Source organism: Pieris brassicae, chromosome 14 (genome assembly GCF_905147105.1).
Source record: "Pieris brassicae chromosome 14, ilPieBrab1.1, whole genome shotgun sequence".
Taxonomy (NCBI): domain Eukaryota; kingdom Metazoa; phylum Arthropoda; class Insecta; order Lepidoptera; family Pieridae; genus Pieris; species Pieris brassicae.
Window position 1 is genome coordinate 3,547,109 of NC_059678.1, and position 21,524 is coordinate 3,568,632.

At 35.7% G+C, this 21,524-nt stretch overlaps 2 protein-coding genes across 3 annotated transcripts in view; one reads left to right on the plus strand and one right to left on the minus strand.

Annotated features, from left to right (window-relative positions):
- The window catches only part of LOC123718056 (kinesin-like protein KIF3A), a 31,991-nt gene extending 31,305 nt beyond the window's left edge, over positions 1-686 (minus strand). Inside the window, exons 1-2 of the mRNA XM_045674428.1 lie at positions 520-686; positions 108-317 (exon numbers count right to left, since the gene is read on the minus strand). Coding sequence (XP_045530384.1) covers positions 108-317; positions 520-525 — 216 coding nt within the window. The 5' untranslated portion in view covers positions 526-686. The remainder of the gene's footprint in view (positions 1-107; positions 318-519) is intronic.
- Positions 687-949: 263 nt separating this feature from the next.
- Positions 950-20,556, plus strand: LOC123718055 (coiled-coil domain-containing protein 186-like). 2 transcript variants are annotated; one of them, XM_045674426.1, is made up of 15 exons: positions 950-2,179; positions 2,480-2,692; positions 3,605-3,724; positions 4,924-5,032; positions 7,021-7,175; positions 7,269-7,378; positions 9,153-9,312; positions 10,282-10,419; positions 11,893-11,994; positions 12,910-13,003; positions 13,629-13,711; positions 13,901-13,918; positions 15,021-15,227; positions 17,130-17,276; positions 18,033-20,556. In XM_045674426.1, the coding sequence occupies exons 1-15, from the start codon at positions 1,076-1,078 to the stop codon at positions 18,096-18,098; spliced, it is 2,826 nt and encodes a 941-aa protein (XP_045530382.1). In that variant the 5' UTR covers positions 950-1,075; the 3' UTR covers positions 18,099-20,556. The 2 variants fall into 2 exon arrangements, with proteins under 2 accessions (XP_045530382.1, XP_045530383.1); XM_045674427.1 differs by lacking the exon at positions 13,901-13,918.
- The last annotated feature ends 968 nt before the right edge of the window (positions 20,557-21,524 follow it).

The window sequence follows — 21,524 nt, forward strand, 5'->3', positions numbered from 1 at the left end:
TTATATGAAAATAGAACATAAAGGTATATGTACCTACTACTTCCATGACTGCGTTTAAAATGGAAATAATAGAAGCGATGTTATAGTTGAATTACGTCATATAATACCTGACTCGTGTTGCTATCGAAAACGGCATCGTAGGCGTAAATCCTTGGCGGATCCGGCGGAGAAATGTTGGTCCGTGTGACTGCTATGGTGTTGTTTACAGAATCAACTGACACGCAATTGTAGGTGCCGTCAATTTTTTCCCGCTGATCCATAGGGCGCAGGCGCACCACAACCCGAACGTTCTCGACTGTCCCGCCCATCTCTGCATCCTAACCACGAAAAATTACACGTGCCTTAATGCGTAGTTATATGACCCTGACATAATTAAATGACTCACAAGGAAATGATTAACATGAGAAATATTGCGTACGTAGGCAATAATTTTCCAATTGGAATTTTGATGCAATTGGCTGTGAATTACGAAATCCTATATTTTAACTAATATCACGTGATAAGAATAAGATCACTTACGGGCATTTTGAAGGCTTTTCTTCGTCCAATGCACACACCTTGCTCGTTACCGCACTGACGAAGTTACGTCTTTGTTTGTCGGAGATTGAGTAAAAATCAATACTGTCGACCTACTTTTCCTTGGCCCCAAAAACTGAATTCGGTTGTCTCGTTGACTCGCTCACGAAATGAAATGAAATTGAAATTACTAAAATGACAACTCTACTTCCAGTGTTTCCAGTTGAAATCACCATTTTATGGCAATGTTGAAGTTTACTTCCGGTATTTTATTCAGAGTATGTTATTGTTTGGGTTACCTATGGTAACATATGACAGTATAAGAACGGCCGTTAATATTATGCCTGTCGGAAATGTTTACTCTGTTAGTATTGTTGTCATTGTCATCTGTCATGTCTAATGCCAAAGACAAATATAAAAATTGTTATGGCGATTTGATAGCTAATGTTTATTATTTAACTGCAATAAATAGTGTTAAATTCGCTTTTCAAATGGCACCGGTGCTTTCCAAAGAAATATTTAAGATTACTTAATATACAAAGCATTACATAGCAAGAAAATGTCGGTGGAAATTATGGAAAATTCAGTCCATATTGGTGGTATCGACCACGATAACTCTGCAGTAAAAGAAAATGAATTATCCAGTGATTCTGGCGTTGATACGTTGGAGTCATGCTCTGTAACATATCCTTTATCATCTGAGTCAGATATATCGCACATAAAGATACCCGAACCAGATTTATTTCAAGATGAAAATATTCGTGAAGATCTCTTTTCTACAAACGAAAGTAGTTCACCTTCTTCACTTCTTGAATCCATAAGTTCTGATAATATACCGAATGGATACTCAAATGCCGAACACAGTTGTGGCGTTCATCAACTTAGTGATACTGACAATCTCTCATTAAAGGAGGGAATAATCAATAACATATCAGTTTCTTTAACAGAAAACAAGTCCTTATCTGCATCGGTTAGCAATATAACCAACATACCTGAGTCTTCCATAGACCTTAAAAAGTCAACCACCAGTCTAAATGTACCTGTAGAAAAATGTAATATTGATACGTTAAGTAGAAGTGCTGAAAATTTGACAAACTTAATAGAAGCTGAAATTATTTCAAGTACTGATGCACTAAATACTGAAGAAATTCTTACACAATTTGATAATCAAAAGCGAAAAGTTGCAGCAACCCAGAAAATTGTACCAGATACTCAGCCACACATAGATTTAAAAAGTAGACTGCCAAAGGAGATACTATCACAAGACATTGGTAGTATAGTGAGAAATGTTCATGGTATATTTTCATCTGTTTCGGGCAGTTTAAAAAGTGCATACAACAATCAACGGGTGGTCCAAAAACCAACCAAAACAGTAAAACCAGTTAATACAAAATTATTGAGTGATATTTTTGAAGATGGGATTGAGAAATTGCCAATGCTTGACACTAATGAAATCCCAAACATCCCTGAGATTCCAAAACTACTAGAAATAGATAGTGACATGAATAAAGACTTTAGTAAACTCCAAATTGAATCGTTAGAGAGGGTTTTAGCTGAACAAAGAAAAGATAACATATCTTTAAGAGAAAAGGTTAAAAAGCAAATGGAAGAATTACAGGCCAAGGACCAGTCATTTAAAGAGCTAGAAATTAAAGTTGACCTGGTAAGAATTTTACTGATTCTATTTCAGCCAAGAATATAGCTTTTTTATCTAATAATTCTTATTCTCAATTATGAGATATGTTTAACATGTGTTTATATTGCAATATGTGTAATAAATGGTTTTCATGATGATGAATAATAATAAATAAATAATGAAAATACCATAATAATCATAATTATTTTAAGCCTTTAGAAGTTCTGTACAATGTCTTTCTTGACTGTACAAACAAATTGTAATGTACAACTACTGTGTTCGTGTGTTTCACGATTCTACTATAGCCAGTTTGATACTAATTTTCAGATGTCGAAACGTACGGACCAAGCTCAACGCGAAAAAGATGCTGCTGTTATGCGCTATGCTAGCCTTGAATGTTCAGTAATAGATGCGAAAAAGTCAGCAGAAAATGCAGCCAAAGCTGAAAAAGCTGCTATTGCAGAGAAAGACCTACTTTTTAATAAATTAAAGACTGCTCGAGATGAGAAACAAAGGATTTGTCAGATGTATGATGATAAGGTATGGTTAATAGCTATCAAATTAAATATACTAATTATTTTTATTAATTTATTAGTATAAGTATTAGTGTGTCAGTTTTATTAGTGTTCTAGTATTTGTCATTGTATGGCCTCTTAGAGTAAAATCCTTGCCACATTCCATTTATATTCATGAATCTGTAAGATTAGATTAGCTTATTAATTTTTTTATTACTTTAGATTAAGTGTCCTTGCCGACATCAGCAAAGGCAGGGTGTAGGCCGATAGAAAAAGATCAAATCATCATACAAAATGACTATGGCAAACAACACTTATTTTAAAACAAATATTGAAAATTAATTAGAAGTACCCTGTCTAGCACTAGTCCCAGGCCCTTTTATCAACTAGATAATCGTTAACTTTGTAGTAAGCCTTTTTACACAGCTTTTCTTTAATACATTACTTAAATTTGTTAAAAGGTATGTAATATAATTCTGATTATGTGATCGCATTAATCCTATAAAGCTAGTGGCGAATCTAATTAAGGGATTTTTGCGACATATCAAAAATAGAAGCTTTCAGCAGAGCGAAATGAATGTTTGAATCTCTCTAGAAATGATTTTTTTTCACTTTTGATATTATTTTTTTCTGAAATGATTTATAACAAATTTGTTTCCATATTCTTAAGTTGTTTTCAAATGTTCTTAGTATTTACTTATAGCTAAAAGGTAGATGCCTGTGGATATGAACCTTGGGCCTCTTCCAACCCTGTCCAGATGTCTCCACATTTGGTAGTAGTCTGCCAGTCTTTTCCTGCTATTTCTATAAATTGATAAGCATTTCTTTTTGGCCTACCCACACTTCTTTTTGGCTTACCCACACTTCTTTTCCCTAGTGGTTTTAAATGTTTAATCAAAACTTTAATTCCAACTAAAAAGTTTATATTATTTTACAGTGTCACGAAGTATCGAATACAGAACGGGAATTGGCCAAAGTGCGTGAGGAGTTTAAAGAGTTGGAGGGTAGACTGAAGTGGACACAGAGCAAATTGCGGGTTGAAATGGACGCTTATAAGGTAGCTGTATGTTTGTTCTAGCTGTTTAGGATATTTTTGAATTATTACTAATAATTTCTGAGGGTAGCCAAAAAAATAGTTTTTTAATATTAGCCGACCTCAGTCGACTGACCTGAGTCGCAAGCTCCACTAGGCCAATAGTGGAGCTTGCGACTCACATTCCACACTGAGGTCGGCTGTGCACCTTAATATGCGATCAGAAGTCTTCTGTGTGCTTAAGAAATGTGTATGTCAGGCACAATAGGCTATATCAGGACAAAGATACAGAATCAAATTCAAAATCATTTATTCATTTAGGTAACACAATGTACACTTATGAACGTCAAAAACAGAAATGTATTTAAAATGCTTCTTAAACATTGACTGCCAGTTCAATCAAGGGCGTAGAACGGAAGAGAAGAACTGGCAATAAACTCTCCGCAACTTTGTTTGTAAGCTGCAACCATTACACCATGTTCCACGTGACATCAGCAGGAGGCATGGTGAAATAGGAGCACGCTTACATTCTCGTGGGAACAACACACAAAGAAATTGCATAAAGTTATCTATTTGATTGATGACAAAATGTTAATAGAAGTTCAAAATAGTTCACCATCACACGTCTGTTGTTATAACTGAGCGATTATTAAAGGCACTATGTGGATCCAGCTGTCCACTGAAGTATTTCCGAACCAATTCGACTTAGGATCTTTCTAGAAAAGAGCGTCCCAATTGTTAAAAGGCCGGCAATGCAGTCGCCAGCCCTCTTTCATTGAGTGTCCATGTACAGCGGTATCACTTAACATCACATGAGCTACCTGCCTGAGCTAGTAGTGTACACACGTAAGAAGTGAAACTTCTTTATGACCTTATTTTTCGAAAAATGATCTACTATATGCAACTTTACAGAAATTGGTTCAATAAAGTTTAACAAATTCTTTCATTATCATAGACACGAATACAAATAATACAATTATTTCATTTTACCTTATCACCACTAAGATTATTACAGAATTTCATTAATAATTCTATTACAATTAATGAAAGTACTCTTCGAATCAACCGTGGTAGGGACAAGATAAAGATGGCGCGTAACGGACAAATGTGACGCGTAACCGAAAAATGTGACGGCTAAGTTTTTTACAACGCCGATAAAGAGGTCTCACTTCAAAAATCTAATCTGAATCTTTAAAAATATATATATATTTGGCAACCAACAGGAAAGTACTGAGCGGGCAGATAAACTATCACAACAACTGAATGAGCTGGAAGCGGCGAAGGAAGCAGCTGTTCTGAACGCTGCAGACTCCTTAAAGGCTAGGCAATTAGGTAAGTTTTTGTATCTGTGTATTGCAACACCTAGCGTTTCTTAATACAATGAAAAACTCGTTTAGACATGTTTCGTCCTTTACAGATATTTTTCTCCATTTAGGTCGTTCTCTGTCCCTTTCACGCCCCTTAAATTTGAAAATTTTTGTCGGCTATAAAGATATTTTTATCCACTTTCAGACATTTCGCCGCTTTAAAACAGTTTTTGTCAATTAAAGAAAACTTTTGCCCCTTTAAGACGTGTCGTCTCTTTAAGACATTTTTGGCCCCTTTCAGACTTGTCGTTGAATACATTTTTATCCACTTTCAGACATTTCGCCGCTTTAAAACAGTTTTTGTCACTTAAAGAAAACTTTTGCCCCTATAAAACGTGTCGTCTCTTTAAGACATTTTTGGCCCCTTTCAGACTTGTTGAATACATTTTTATCCACTTTCAGACATTTCGCCGCTTTAAAACAGTTTTCGTCAGTTAAAGAAAACTTTTGCCCCTTTAAGATGTGTCGTCTCTTTAAGACATTTATGACCCCTTTCAGACTTGTCGTTGAAAACATTTTTATCCACTTTCAGACATTTCGCCGCTTTAAAACAGTTTTTGTCAATTAAAAAAAACTTTTGCCCCTTTAAGACGTGTCGTCTCTTTAAGACATTTATGACCCCTTTCAGACTTGTCGTTGAAAACATTTCTATCCACTTTCAGACATTTCGCCGCTTTAAAACAGTTTTTGTCAATTAAAGAAAACTTTTGCCCCTTTAAGACGTGTCGTCTCTTTAAGACATTTATGGCCCCTTTCAGACTTGTCGTTGAATACATTTTTATCCACTTTCAGACATTTCGCCGCTTTAAAACAGTTTTTGTCAATTAAAGAAAACTTTTGCCCCTTTAAGACGTGTCGTCTCTTTAAGATATTTATGGCCCCTTTCAGACTTGTCGGTGAATACATTTTTATCCACTTTCAGACATTTCGCCACTTTAAAACAGTTTTCGTCAGTTAAAGAAAACTTTTGCCCCTTTAAGACGTGTCGTCTCTTTAAGACATTTATGGCCCCTTTCAGACTTGTCGTTGAATACATTTTTATCCACTTTCAGACATTTCGCCGCTTTAAAACAGTTTTCGTCAGTTAAAGAAAACTTTTGCCCCTATAAGACGTGTCGTCTCTTTAAGACATTTATGGCCCCTTTCAGACTTGTCGTTGAATACATTTTTATCCACTTTCAGACATTTCGCCGCTTTAAAACAGTTTTTGTCAATTAAAGAAAACTTTTGCCCCTTTAAGACGTGTCGTCTCTTTAAGATATTTATGGCCCCTTTCAGACTTGTCGTTGAATACATTTTTATCCACTTTCAGACATTTCGCCGCTTTAAAACAGTTTTCGTCAGTTAAAGAAAACTTTTGCCCCTATAAGACGTGTCGTCTCTTTAAGGCATTTTTGGCCCCTTTCAGACTTGTCGTTGAATACATTTTTATCCACTTTCAGACAAATTTCGCCCCTTTAAAAAGTTTTCGTCACCGTGACCACGCACGCTGTAAAGCACGCGAAACGTCGGAAAATTTAAAATCTAAAATTATGTAAATAATTGTTAAATAAAAGTTTATAGTAATAATACATAGCTTCAATCCGTAAAGTGTTTTCTTAAAGTTTTCGTTAATTAAAGAAAACATTGGCCCCTTTAAGACTTGTCGTGTGTTAAAGACATTTTTGGCCCCTTTCAGGCTTGTCGTCCCTTTAAGTCTTGTCCTCCCTTGAATTCAATTTTATCCACTTACAGACATATTTCGCCGCTTTAAGAAATTTTTCGCCAATGTAAAAAAGTTTTCTCCGCTTAAAGACATTTTTAGCCCCTTTGAGACATAGTTCACCCTTAAAGGACGCTGACACCAGCTGCCCATCGTACATATTCAGCATCAATACGACTTAGGAACGTTAACCTCCTCTCTGGTCCAGGCCTCTGATCTCTTAAGTTTTATTAAAATATTTTAACTTCTAGAAACTGAATTAAAAGAAACCCAAGCGACACTTATACTGTGTAAACATGAGAAGGAAGATCTGGACAAAAGACTGACTACAGCTCTACAGCAGCTCGAAACTTGTAAGGGTGAAAGGGACGAGGTGACTAGTGCGCTCTCTCTCGCACAGGCTGAGGTATTCACAGCGTTCTAATAATAACTATTTATGTATTTGATTTGGTCATATAAATCTTCAGCTTTTTGATGTCATGCTGATATCTTTTGCCAGCTGGAAAGAGTGAAGACGCACGCAAGAAGTCTCGAAGAGGAGGCTGCTGAGTTGGCAGCTTTGAGGGCTCAGGCAGCGCTGGCGGATACGCTCAGCTCACAGTTGCAAAGGTTAGAATTAAAAATAATAATAATTATTTATTTATTTTAAGCCTTAAATTATTTCCAGATCCACTGGAATATCTGGTTTTTTGTAACAGTTAGTATGTATCAGGAACCCTCACCGGTAAAGGTCTCCTCCAAGGCTTGCCATCTTTCTTTATCTCGAGCTATTTGCATCCATTGAGGATCCGTGATTTTTTTGATGACGTCAAAAATAATAAAGCCCCTTTAATTTCCAATCATGCCATAAAAGATAATATACAGCTTAGATTATTTTATACATTATTTATATATCTTGTTATCCTATATATCGTATAGCTTTTACCAACTGACTCTGGCTCGGCTTTCTTTCTCCATTCGCATCCTGTTACCGCTTCTATGTCTTCCATCCACATTTCTTGGATCTCCTTCCGCTTGGTCCTTCCATACAGTTGTCTTTAAAGTCCTTTTATCTGTGTATCTTGCTTTTGCCTCGCCCATTGCCACTTCTGTTTTAAGGAATATTGTAAGGCTGTATCACTTTAGTATTTAGTCTTATTCTAAGGTTTCAATTATCTCCGCAAATTGCTAATCCGCTGGAACCTTGTCACACTATAAAACTTAATTTCTTGAGTTAAAACTCTTGTTTTCTACTTTTTCTGACAAAAAATCTCTTTTAAAAATTTAAAGCTTATAATATTTTCGTCTATTTAACATTCGGTCGAACGGTAAAGGGAAAAAACATCGTGAGAAACCGGCTTGATTTACCCAAAAAGTCAACGTGACAAAAGGCTGATCACCTGGCCTATTAGAAAAAAAGGTTGTAGCGCCATTGATTTTTAAAACTATATTGTTGTTTTGTGTGTTATTATCATTTCCGAGACATGACATGAAAACATCAAATAACTCAAAAGTAAACCTCTCCTCTTTGGATTTCTGCATCTGTTCTTAATATGCACGTAGGTGATCAGCCTTCAGCAGGCTAATTGATACACACCCTCAAAATAATGATCGTAACAAGGGCCACTGTTTTCTAAATAAACATAGGCGCGACTGACCCTTGTACAGAGGCTATTTCAGCGCAAAATCCACGTTGTCCTGGAATGCCGGGTTTCCCAAAGAGCGAAAGTCCTGGGAGTAGTGAGGGCGCTCCGTTCCGAAGCTCCCAAACTTCTGGAAGGAGCTGGGCTGGTTTTATTAGCCAGGACTCTACATGCAATGGATTATATGTGGTCACTTTCATTTGATACTGTCTCTTCACTGAGACATCATGGAGCATTACGATCTAGCCTAACTTAAGACAAATAATTAATTTAAATCTAAAAATAATAATCTAGCTGAGAAAGTAGAGGGAGACACTCCGTTCTTCTGAAAGAAGAAAGAATTATTTAATCAATTACCATCTAAAAAAATATTAGCGCATTTAACAAATTCAAAAGAGGGTTAAAGATACATGTCAGAGTGAACCTAGTAGACCAAAATTGGGATGGCTATCTCGTTCATATATATTGAGTTTGCCATGTAAATAAATTACATATTTGTAGTGAGAAATAAAGTTTTTTTAATTATTTATTTTCATCGACATGCGTTTATCTGCATGTTTCGCGCGTATGCGTGCGTGCACGCAGGTAACCGAGTGGTACGTGAGTCAGTGCGCTCGGTGCCTTGTTATTGGATGCACATATTCTTTGTTATTCTAAAACATTAATAAAATTAAATTCACTTAAAATCTACCCCATACGTTCTATTTTTACACTTGGCTCTGGATCAGGCCAAACTTCAGGAACTTGGCATTGTCTTTCAGGGAAACCGAACTCCGGAATCAAGCTGAAACGTCACTGGCGTTGGAAAGGGCGCGGTCTGAGACGTGCGTACGTCGTGAAGCATCAGCCCTCGAACACGCCGCAAAGCTCACGGCCACACATGTGGCTGAACGGGCACGCGCGTCAGAACACGAGGCAAAGGTAATCTCTGCAATCCTCGCCTCCATAACGCCATCTCGGCATCTATTTTCTTCCTTTCGAAAGTTCGCACAGTTAATGTTTCAGCGTCGTATAAGAAAATGGGGAATTGTCAAACTCAAACTCAAAATAACTTTATTCATATAAAGATGTTAATTTGATTCTAAGTTTACATTTACTACAAGTTACAGTCAAGGGCGTAGGGCAAGAAACTTTCCGCGACTCTTTAATCGCCAAGTTCTGGGTCATACAAATTGTTTATAAGGCAGAGCATATGGGAGCGTTCAAGTTGTACGTAACGAGTTTAGGGGGGGGGGTCCTCTTGTGAAACGTTACGATGCGGGGCGGGGATTGAATTACGCGTTATTGTTAATCTTATTCTCCATTTTCCAGTACTTTACACCACATAATGGTGAGTTTAAGGTATAAAGAGTCACTCGGGGAGGTCATGCCGGCGCGTTTCAGGGGGGGGGGGGTCAAGAATCTCCAGAACTTGCCATACATCTTTGGCGTAACAAGATAAAAAAAATATTCTACGTTTATACAAAAAACTACATTAACAATAGAAAAAAATGAGTGCGTTTTCTAGTGTAACACACACGTAAGAAGTGAAACTTCTTTAAAACCTTTTTTTCGAAAATTTATCTACTATATGCAACTTTACAGAAATTGGTTAAATAAACTTTTATTATAAACTTATAATTATTTACATAATTTTAAATTTAAAAATTTTCTGACATTTCTCTCTAGAGGTTCAATTCACTCTCTGGTTTAACTACTTTACTGCGACATAGACTCAACATTACATATGTTGTGTAAATGAGTTAACTACTTGACGTAATGAATACAAGACACTTACAATTTGATGATTAAACTACTGCTGGGAAGATGTTAGTTCAAGTTTAGTATTTCCGAATTATTAATGAAAATTTTGTTTTTAAGTGAGTGCCAAAATTGAAAGTATTTTTTCAGGCGCAAGCGTTGTCAGCGGACAATTCGTCGCTCCGTGAGCGTGTAGCGTTCTTGGAAGCGGAGATTTCCTCACTGCAAATATCGTTGAATGATGAAATGGAGAGGAGAAATAAGGAAACAAGAGTTTTAGCTAGAAAAGTGAGTTTTTAATATTAACTTAAATATCTATATTTCATTTATTGAGAAAGATTTACAGCTTATCACTAACTTACTTAAATAAAATGTTCTTTTTACGCCATTAATAAATAATAATCTTTACGTATAGTTAAGTACTAATAATAATAACTGGATTGGTTTTTAATTTCAACTATATAAATACATATCAAAGAAAGTAAAAAACTAAGTAGAAAATTGGTTAAGCAACACTTAACAGTTTAGTATAACTTATGATTCACTATGTATTCCACTGAGGAACTCAGATGTCAACACTACACTTGAGGCGTATAGGTCAATATCACAAGTTAAACTGTTAAACTTACTCGCCGCCCTAACCATAAAGCTGGTCCTTCTGAGTGAAGAAGACGTTCTTAAGATAAAACCCTAACATTCTATAAGCTTATCGAACAATGCTATCAATATGAGTATCAAATAGAAGTTTGCTATCATGTAATACTCCAAGATCTTTTATTATGTAAGTTCATAGGCTTGTATAACTTTTTTCTTCTTCTTGAGTATATTGACGTGTCTCGTTAATGTGATTTCACTTAACCTACCTTTTTAGTATACCATTGCTATGCTACTAGAGACTGTTCGGATAACACTAGTTTAAATTATATAGCGGTTTCAAGGCACCGATCTCACTTTTAATCACAATCTATGACCCAACTCGGTCTCAACAACGTCTCATCACCACAATGCTCCTCTGAATACTCCATCAGAACTGTCCTGCGTTCCCTGAACGCACTGCCCAAAGTCAAGATGGCGCCTTTGCAGTCTGATTGGTCGAACAATTCGTACTTTGACTTAAATATCTATATTAATAACTATCTGCCCAATTCGGTCCAACGTCTCATCACCACAATGCTCCTCTGAATACTGCATCAGTACTGTCCTGCGTTCCCTGAACGCACTGCCCAAAGTCAAGATGGCGCCTTTGCAGTCTGATTGGTCGAAACAATTCGTACTTTCATTCGTTAATAAATTAAATAATAACAAAACAAATCAAAGTAATTTATAATTCAAAAAGTAACAGAATGAATCACAATGATTAACCAAAGCAACAATACAAATCAACGGTGATTTAACTCGATCAGAACATTTCCTGTTAATTCGAGAATTCCCTGACATAGGAATCCTCGAAAATGCATTTCGCTTTCAAGCCATAGACAATGAGTAAAAAAGTAAATAATTACTGTTGACGTAATCTCCTAATAAGAATATCAAAGACCAAAAGAATACTTCGATCGAACTCTGTCTTAAAAAACTCCAAGGACGAGATAGGCGAAGATTTACAAGCATTATACGTCATCATCGCCAACTAAGACGTAGAATGTTCGTATTTATCAGTGACCGTTTGTCACGTGAAGTTCTTTTACTGCAAACCATTCAGATTCTTGTTTTATATACTGTTAAACACATCTTCCATACTTTAATGATAATCTTCTTCGATAGGTGGCTGAATTGACGACAGAAGCCACGGAAGCTAACAAGAAGTTGGAGTGGGAGAAGGGAGAAGTTGGAGTACTGAAGAAGAAGCATGCCAGTGCTGTTAAGGTAGGTTCGCTTACTTTTTATTGTGGTCATAATCTATGAAGAGGATTTCCAGAGACTAGCGGGGCTCGTATAATAAATTGAGGGTAGATGATAAAATTGCGTACGGACGGTATTTTGGAAATTGTAATATGTGTATTTTAACTTTGAAATACGCCCTTCAGTGAGTTGTACAAATTTATAGTAGTAGGAAAAAGTGGCGAAAGTTACCACATAAAAAGTTTTGATAAACTTCCTTTGTTTAACATAATGTTTAGTCTAATTTTATTTCGTATTGTATTTATTTATTTGTCGGCGGCGCCCCAAGCCATGATTCAAGTCTCGCAGGACGTTCAGGTCAACATGGAGAGTCCATCAAATTGTCCTTTAGTCATTTGTCTATATATATGTATCATGTATAAGCTTAAAATTATTTAATTTATAGATAAAACTTAAACGTTAAGATCAGTCTCATAATCTTTTGTCAATGTAATTGGCAAGTAGGTGATCGGTCTTCTGCGCCTAACAACGTCGTCTCTTCGGATCTAACGCCGGTTTCCTCACGATCCCTACACCGAGCGAATTTTAAATCTGCACATAGAAAGTCCATTGGTGTACAGCAGGGTTCGATACTACGACCACAAAACTTTTACTTTGTTAAATTTATTACGATTTTTTTTTTTTGTAAATTTAAACATTGTATTGTCTTTCGTTGACATAGCTGTTACACATTAAAACACTTTTTGAACGGATTGAAGCTGTGTATTATTATTAAAAACTTATAATTATTTACATAATTCTATTTTTTTTTTTTAATTTAATTTTTTTCCGACGTTTCGCGTGCTTTTCAGCGTAAGTGGTCACGGTGACACGCACGCACGCTTAAAAGCACGCGAATTTACCAATTTCCTAAAAAATATAATTGTATTGATTATGCAGGAGTTGAATCGCGAACTCCAGCGTGCGTTGAAACGCATCGAACAACTCGAAGCTAAGTTTCCGCAAAACGGTGATACCACATCTACTAGAACTGGTAAGTGCTGATGGGTAGAATTTTGACAGATTTGATATTTTTGGAGCAACCGCAGCTCTGATGACAATAAAAATGTGTAATTATTATTAATGGCACTTCAACCAGTTTAGGTCTGGACCTAAACTTTATTTATTACTAACTTTTTAAGAAAAATGTTAATTGTGTATTGCGTGTGTGCTGTGGTTGTAATTGGCCCTGGCTCAGCATTATGCTGAGGAGCAGAGTTGTTCCACAGCGCTGGTCATTCTGCCGGAGACTTCAGCAGCTAGTTTGCGCCTCAGTCACAAAAAATAATAAGAATGTAATAATACTAATACTCATTAGAAACAAATAATAATAATAATAGTCAAAGTTAGCAGTGCAAGCAAAGAAGAAAAAAATGTTAATAAAATGAAATAAACAAAATAAAAAATAAGAATAATTCTTAAGAAGTAGATAAATAAATATTTTTGGGCGGATTAAAAACTATATTACGGGAGATTTTTGTTGAGTAAGTTTTTTTTTTATAATTGCGACGAAAATTTGATTTTAGTTGAAGATTTTTCAACGGAGGAGGTTTACATAGACTGTATATATAAAATTGTAGGTGTAAATTAAGCATTTCCTACAGTGTATGCGTTTTTAGGGTCTGTGACGTCACTGAGCAGCGGCGAAGGCGCCGAAGAGAAGTTGCACAACGGACACCAAACTGAATTACCGGAAATACAGGTAATTTCATTATTATCTTGGAATTTCTCATTATTTATCATACTAATGTGTTTTTTTTTAATTCTAACTGTTTTCTCTTCAATTTTTGGACGTCTTCAAAACCTCTGCTGCCTCAATCTTTTGGTATATTGTCTCCAAAGTTGGGTTTTTATTCTCGTCTTATATTTTCTTTTTGATTTTTGCATTCAGGAAACGCGAACGCCAACGGTAAGATTTCATAAATTTACAGATAATCCGCGGTTTCCATGAAAAGATTTTTCCAAAGGTAAACATTTTCAATGTGAAGTAGATATGTAGTGTTATTATTGTATGTAAAATCCGATTTTTTTCGCGATTCGGTAGGTTCGAGAATAGGTCGTAAACTTCTAAGTGATAAAGAAAACACATTCATGTTTTGTAATATTGAAATATTTTTTGTCTACCCTCATTTTTTCATAGCGATATAAGTAACGTAATCTTGTTCGAGGGGACACATACATTTTTTGTGATATTGAAATATTTTGTGTCTACCCTCATTTTTTAATAGCCATATTAGTAATGTTTGTTCCGGGTCAGCAGTAAACTTTGATAAATTTGTATTTAGTTAGATATTAATATTTCACCTGATTAATTGCGTTTTCGGGAATGGTTCTTATCAGTAGGACTTTGTACTATTGTTATATATTAAAATTTCATTATATACCAAAGTAGAAGCCAATCTCGCAAAGTGTGCTTAAAAATCTAATGTCTCCAACCAATCATAAGAACATAGACAATATACTTTGCGACAGGTCAGATCTACCTCCAAAGGAATTCGTATCACGCTCTGTCACACGACAATTACCATACATATATATTTGGCGGTAGTGGGTCACGCCTGTCTCAATGTGATATTGTCTCAAGGACGCCAGTTGACAATTTAAGATGAAAATCTATAGAAAAAGTGACAAATCGTGAATAATTTCTATTAGTTTTGGCAACTTGCGTGATCCTTCGCTAGTCATGTCAGGTACCCGCATTTTTATGGTTGTTACAACTTGGAGAGTTTTGTATGTCAGTCGTTCAATCGAGCGTTTTTAAGGCACTTTAACCAGATTTCAATTTCCAATAGAAAGCTGGCAATACACTCGCGAGAATTCTTACATCTGATACATCAGATTACCTTCTGCCGGCTGCTCTGTTCTATAAACAGAAAAGCCCAATTATCAAAAGACTCGCAAATATTCTGGCAATATACAATCGTGATGATCCACCTGCCCATCCAATATTTTTGCTTATCTCTCCGATAGATTGATGTATTATAACCACGATCCTACCCAACAATTTTTAGACCAGAGAACCAGATAGGCAAGCCCTAATAGAACGTATAGTTCAACTACAAAGAGCGGCAGCAAGACGCGCTGAACGGTGCGAGTTCCTGGAAGAACATTCAAAGCAGTTGACGACTGAATTGCGAGGGAAATCCCGCTTGCTGCGACACCTTCTTGCGTCTATGCCCGCTGGAGCTGTCACCTCACAGAACAGTGATAAAAATAAGGTTAGAGTTTTGTTGATTACTTTCCTGCCTTTCTCGACACCAAGGGTTTGGTCTTCGGACGACGTTGTAGAGTTTAGCAAATTGCCAGGTGCTTTATCTTGATGATTAGTTTGAAAAAATTTAGTTAGTTACAGGTGTGTAATGTTAATTCAATTTATTAAGGAAATTTTAATATATTTAGACACAGCTGGAAATGTACAGTGGATTGTGGACGACATTGGTTGTAGTGGATATTGAGCTTATAAAATTCTGAGTCTGAATTTTAAAAAAAATCTAGTTCTGGCGTTTGTTTTTGCGTGGATTCAATTTCAAAATCATTTATTTAGGTAAAGCAATGTACAGTTATATGCAATAATGCTTCTAATTATACATTTACTGCCAGTTCTCAAATCAAGGGCGTACGAGAAGAGAAGAACTGGCAATATCAGCAACTCTTTTTAATCGCCAAGTTTTCTGTTTTACAAAATGTTTGTAAGCTACATTACACCTGTTCCACACGACAAACCATGTTCCAAAAAAAAAATATTTTCAAAGTTATATTCAGAGTTATTCAATAACTATAATACTTTACGACTTCCGTATACAACAACGAAATCATGGCCCCATAATCGGCGTTGTACGGGAAATCCACTGTATGTTGGATATAAAAGTAGCCCATTTTAGTCAACAAATGTTTCGTATATGACGTCTTAACTATACTCGTAAGGATCATATATATTTTCGATTGATATATTGTATCGTTTTTGAGTTGGATGTAAAAACCCTAGAACGATCCTCGCTTAGTGCTTTTAAGCTAATTTTTTACAATTTACACGCTAGCTTTTACGGAGGCTTACCAAGGTATATATATATATAATATATTAATTTAGGTACATTATTTTTCTGTTGAGATGATTGGTCTTCTTGTATTGTATGTAGTTTTGCTATAGAAATTCATTGTACACTTATGAACGACAATAAAGACATTTTAGTTGTTGTAAAAGGAATATAGCGCTGTAGAGTCTTCAAGCACTTTGTGTTTGCTTATAATAGTATTTAAAAAATGTTTATATTTTTTTTATTGTCATACATATATGTGCTGCCTTGACATTTTAATTAAATTAATTTCGCGTTTAATTTGTTCCATAGCAGTTATCCCAATTGAAATGCCATTAAACCAGAAACCAAGTTCATTTCACGCTTTAAGTCTATTTGTCTATAAAATGAGTGTGATAATATTTTGTAAATGTCAAAAAATCGCGAATCCAACTTATCTAAAATGCTTCGAAAGCGTGGGCAAGCAAACAGACAGGTCTGAGGTGGGAGAAACTGTATCACAAATCCTTTGGAAACACTCGTTAATATCGAGGTACCACTGTACTGTCGCTTTTATTTTTTACAAATTTGGGATCGTTCAAGTATTACGTGAGCAGATTTACTGCAATTTATCTCTCCCCCCTCCTCTTGTCAGCAAAAGTAAGATCTCAAAAAGAAGAGTACGCAATCGTATTATTTATTTGTGGGAATCCCCGGAAATGCGTTTCGTTTTCAAGCATAGACAATGTGTAAAAAAGTTAATAATTACTGTTGACGTAATCACCGAATAAGAATATCAAAGACCCCCCCCTCCACTTGTCAGCAAAAGTAAGCTCTCAAAAATAATAGTACGTAAACTTATAATATTACTTGTTTTGTGGGAATCCCCGGAAATGCGTTTCGTTTTCAAGCATAGACAATGTGTAAAAACGTTAATAATTACTGTTGACGTAATCACCGAATAAGAATATCAAAGACAACCCCCCCCCCCCTTTCCTCCCCCTATAGTTCTTACGTAATAGTTGAACTTTATGATTTAGAGATTTGGTTTATTGGCTTTGTATGTCTAAATAATATTCCATCTGATAAAGTGGTGTTATCTGTTAGAAAGAGATAGCGCGTCTCGGCGGGGGAGCCATGGCGGCGGTGTGGGGGGGAGATCCGAACGGTATCACTCTTGAGCTCTCGCTTGAGATCAATAAGAAGCTTCAGGCTGTTTTGGAGGACACGTTATTGAAGAATATAACGTTAAAGGTAAGCAAGCACATAAGGAAAACGATCAGGAGGCCGATATTAAGTGATACCGCCACTCATGGACACTCAATGCCAGGCACGCGAGTGCGTTGCCGGCCTTTAAATATTTTTTTTTTATTAAGAGACATCGAACTGACACAACTCCGCATTTGGATGAGATAGAATTAAGTTACTATATATGTATATTTTGTGTTTTTTTTATTTACTATTAGGTAATTCATTATTATTTTCCGGGAATCGAATTCAGAACTTAGAAAATTAAGCTGAGAGCTTTCGTTTTGTATTGTCTTTTGTTAACATAGCTTTTAAACATTAAGAAAAACGGTTTTTGAACGGATTGAAGCTATGTATTATTATTAAAAACTTATAATTATTTACATAATTTTAAATTTTAATTTTGTTCCGACGTTTCGCGTGCTTTACAGCGTGCGTGGTCACGGTGACTGAAGACAAAAGGTGTTGAATGTCAAAAGTATCACAGCTGTAGAGAAAGTTGTGTTATTTGTATTTATTTCCCCGGAGTTGGTATCGACTTAAAGATGACGGGTTTTTGCAGAAATGACTCACGGTGTCCTCTATTAAAATTATGTATAAACGTATAATTACGTTTATAATAATACATAGCTTCAATCCGGTAAAAAAGTATTTTCTTTAAAAGCTTTCGTTTTTATAGACAATTCAAAACCTGTATTATATTTGTAATGTTTTGGTGATAAGCAGGTTAGTGGAATGAATAATTGTTATTTTTAATTTCAGGAAAATATCGATACGTTAGGTGAAGAAATATCAAGGTTAAAAAGTAGAAGTGTATTAACTAAATAATTGTAAAGATCATCTTTGAATGTGTATTGAATTTCTTATAAAAAACCACAACCTTTTTAGGTCTGGGCCTCAGATTTCTGTACCTGTTTTCATGATAAGTCAATGTAATAGGTGATCGGCCTTCTGTGCCTGACACTTCGTCGACTTTTTGTGTCTAAAGCAAGCTGGTTTCTTTAGGATGTTCTCCTTCCACTGTTCGAGGCAGAATATGAAGTATCCACCAGGACCAACCTCTATGTGGAACCAGCTGCCCACTGAAGTATTTCCGAACCAATTCGATCTAGGGTCTTTCAAGAAAAGAGCGTACGAATTCTTGAAAGGCCGGCAGTGCACTTGCGAGCCTTCTGGCAATGTGAGTGTCCATGGGTGGTGGTATCACCTATCAGATGATCGTCCTGCCCATTTGCCCCCAGTTCTATAATAAAAAAGTCGATCTCCAACTGTGTACCAGTGGTCTTTGTGCGCAGAATTCGCTCGAACGGTGATGGAAAACATCGTGATGAAACCGGCTTGCCTTAGACACAACGGCGTGTGTCAGGCACAGGAGGCTGATCACTTGCAAACTAGATTGACATATCATGAAACGGATAGAAATTTGTACCTATAATGTGTTTCTATTGTACTGCGCCGACGCAGCGTACATTGGCACATTATTCGGAATATTCAGTATATTAATTGTTATTTTACACATTTAATGATGGCAACATTCCCGTTATTCATTGTACCTGATTATATTTTTTACTAGCGTCAACCCAGTTTAATAACACATACAAGGTTAAAGACGAACGAGCGAAATTGTATTGTTTTTCATTAACCTCTGTGACCTTAAAATTTGACTTTAGTATCGACACGTCTTATCCCTCATGCTCGTGAATCATTCTAGATATTGGTGAAAGAGTTTTCGATATCGCTTCAGTAGATCCAGGGATTACCACGAAAACCTCACAAACGTCACCAATTGTTAAATCACAGACGTCAATACAAACGTTACGTTCAGTTCAGATCGCGCAGGTGTTGTTAAAAATATTGCATTCTTAATAATCTTCACGATCGTGGTTAAATTGTGTAAAAAAATGTGCGTATTTACATCGATTTGAAAGTTATGTTAGCTGTCAACTGTTAGTATTGACATATACGAATCTAAAGCCCTTGACATCAGAAATGTTTGATATTTGTCGTATATTGAATGTAACTACTAAAGCCGGGTATATACTTAAGTGTGGATGATGCTCGCACCTACCGAGCATGTACCTACTAGCGACTGTTCCCAGCAAACGCGCGACGAACAGCCCTCTCTACCGAAAATACGCTCGGGTAATCACGGATAGCGATGCGCACGAGTTGAAATGCTCTGTTCTTATAGATACCGGCAAACTTCTTGAGCATTAAACAAGGGATTGGGGGAAAGTTTGCGCATCGTACACAGCGCGGGACACAAACGTCAACTGATTTACCAATCACGCGATCGACACGTCACTCCCCCCCCCCCCCCCCCCCAGTGATACTTTCAAGCAAGGACATTTGTTCAAGATGTTTGCCGGTATCTGTACGCGGAGTGTGACAGTTCGAGCACGCAAGCACTGAGTATTTTTATGCATTGAAAGATACATTCCGGCAATGTGGACGGCAATCTTTCGATGCGTGTTACATTTTTTTGTAAAAACTTATTCCATACCGTCCATCGATCCATTTCTAAATGTAAATCATTATAATCCAGGACGTAACATAAGAACATGACAAATATAATCGCATAACATTTAAAATAAAATCCTATTTGAACAAAACAGCTGTTTGTAATCCGCCATTTTGTCTGTCAATAGGTTCCTATTTGTCAGTGATTAAAAAGACGTTGGTCGGTAATATCTTTATTTTTGTATAGATTAACGAACACAGAACAATATATCAATGTTTGCCATACCTATTTTAACGAGGCTCTATTAAACTAAATAATTTTAATATTCAAAGTATTATCCGTAATTTGTAAATTATATATCCTCAATAGAAATGTGACTGAATATTTTTTAGGTTAGGTTATGACATCGGTGAAAAATACTAGCTATTAATACAGAATTCAAAGATTAAAGACAATTTGTTGAATTGTTCCAGCTGTCTTCGAGTTTTGCCACCCATTTTGCAATTAATTTTTATTTATCTAGATGAAAAAAACAAAGTTATGCAAAGGTTTTGGTATTGTATACAAAAGTGGCTCCAACTAGAGAAACGAAAACTTTTTTATTTATTTATATTGGTTATTATTTTCAAGGGATGCATCAATATGCCTTTTTGCATATACGAAACTCATATGGAAATATTGTCGATACATATACCAACGGTTCTTGAATTAAAATTAAATTACGATAAAATATATCAAGTTTGGTTGAAGTTTTTAATTTTTATAAACTTGAATGAGATAAAAGGTTAAGTTATTAAAATACAGAACTAAGAGTAATAACATAACATTTATTTCCAACAAAACACACATAAAATAAATAAAAAAGGATTAGAGAAAACAATTTTTTTAAAGAAAAAGGTTTAATTATGTAATGCGTGTGTGCTGTGGTTGTAATTGGCCCTGGCTCAGCATTATACTGAGGAGCAGACTTGTTCCACAGTACTGGTCATTCTGCTAGAGACCACAGCAGCGCAGCTAGTTTGCGCCTCAGTCGTAAAAAAACAAATAAGAATGTAATAGTTATATTAAAATACAATAAATAACTGTTAATAATTAAAATTAACATTGAAAAGATTTTTGTAATTCTGTATTTAATTTAATTTGGTATAGAAAAAATAATACGCGGGAATGCTGATGAGAGAAATAAACTGAATAAAACGCGGGGATTCCCCGGGCATAGATAGCCCGTGTCTCGTTTCAAACAAGATTTACATTACTTTTTTAATCGCGAATTTTAAAAAGTATCGTTGTATCGACAAACCCAAAGTATTGCCAATATATCTGTATCGGTATCGTATGCATCCCTACTATTTTCATTTGCTCTATTGTAGAGTCAAAGCCACGTGACAGTTTCCTGTTCCTTGTCTACCCCTTGACAAAGCTGATGACACCCTTGTTAGTATGTTTAAAAAAACCATATACCTTTGGGGACTTACAGAGAATGTGTCAAAGTCAAAAATCATTTATTCATTTAGGTAACACAATGTACACTTATGATCGTCAATAAAAAAGAAAATATACATTAAATGCTTGCAATTTTACATTGCCAGTCCAATCATGGCGTAGAATGGAAGAGAAGAACTGGCAATAAACTCTCCGCCACTCTTTTTATCGCTCTTGTTAGTCTGTTTTGAAAAAAAACCTTATCCGTCAAAAGTCCTCAAAGGTATACCCTACAAAAAACCGGTAATTTCCTTGAGTATTTATGTATCAATTTGACACTAAGATTCTAATACGTTAAATATACAACAAAC

Coding starts and splice junctions, on each gene's coding strand:
- LOC123718055 (XM_045674426.1), top strand. CDS start 1,076: ATGTCGGTGGAAATTATGGAAAATTCAGTCCATATTGGTGGTATCGAC. Junction 9,313..10,281: donor CGTCAGAACACGAGGCAAAG/GTAATCTCTGCA, acceptor GTATTTTTTCAG/GCGCAAGCGTTGTCAGCGGA. Junction 15,228..17,129: donor AGAACAGTGATAAAAATAAG/GTTAGAGTTTTG, acceptor GTTATCTGTTAG/AAAGAGATAGCGCGTCTCGG.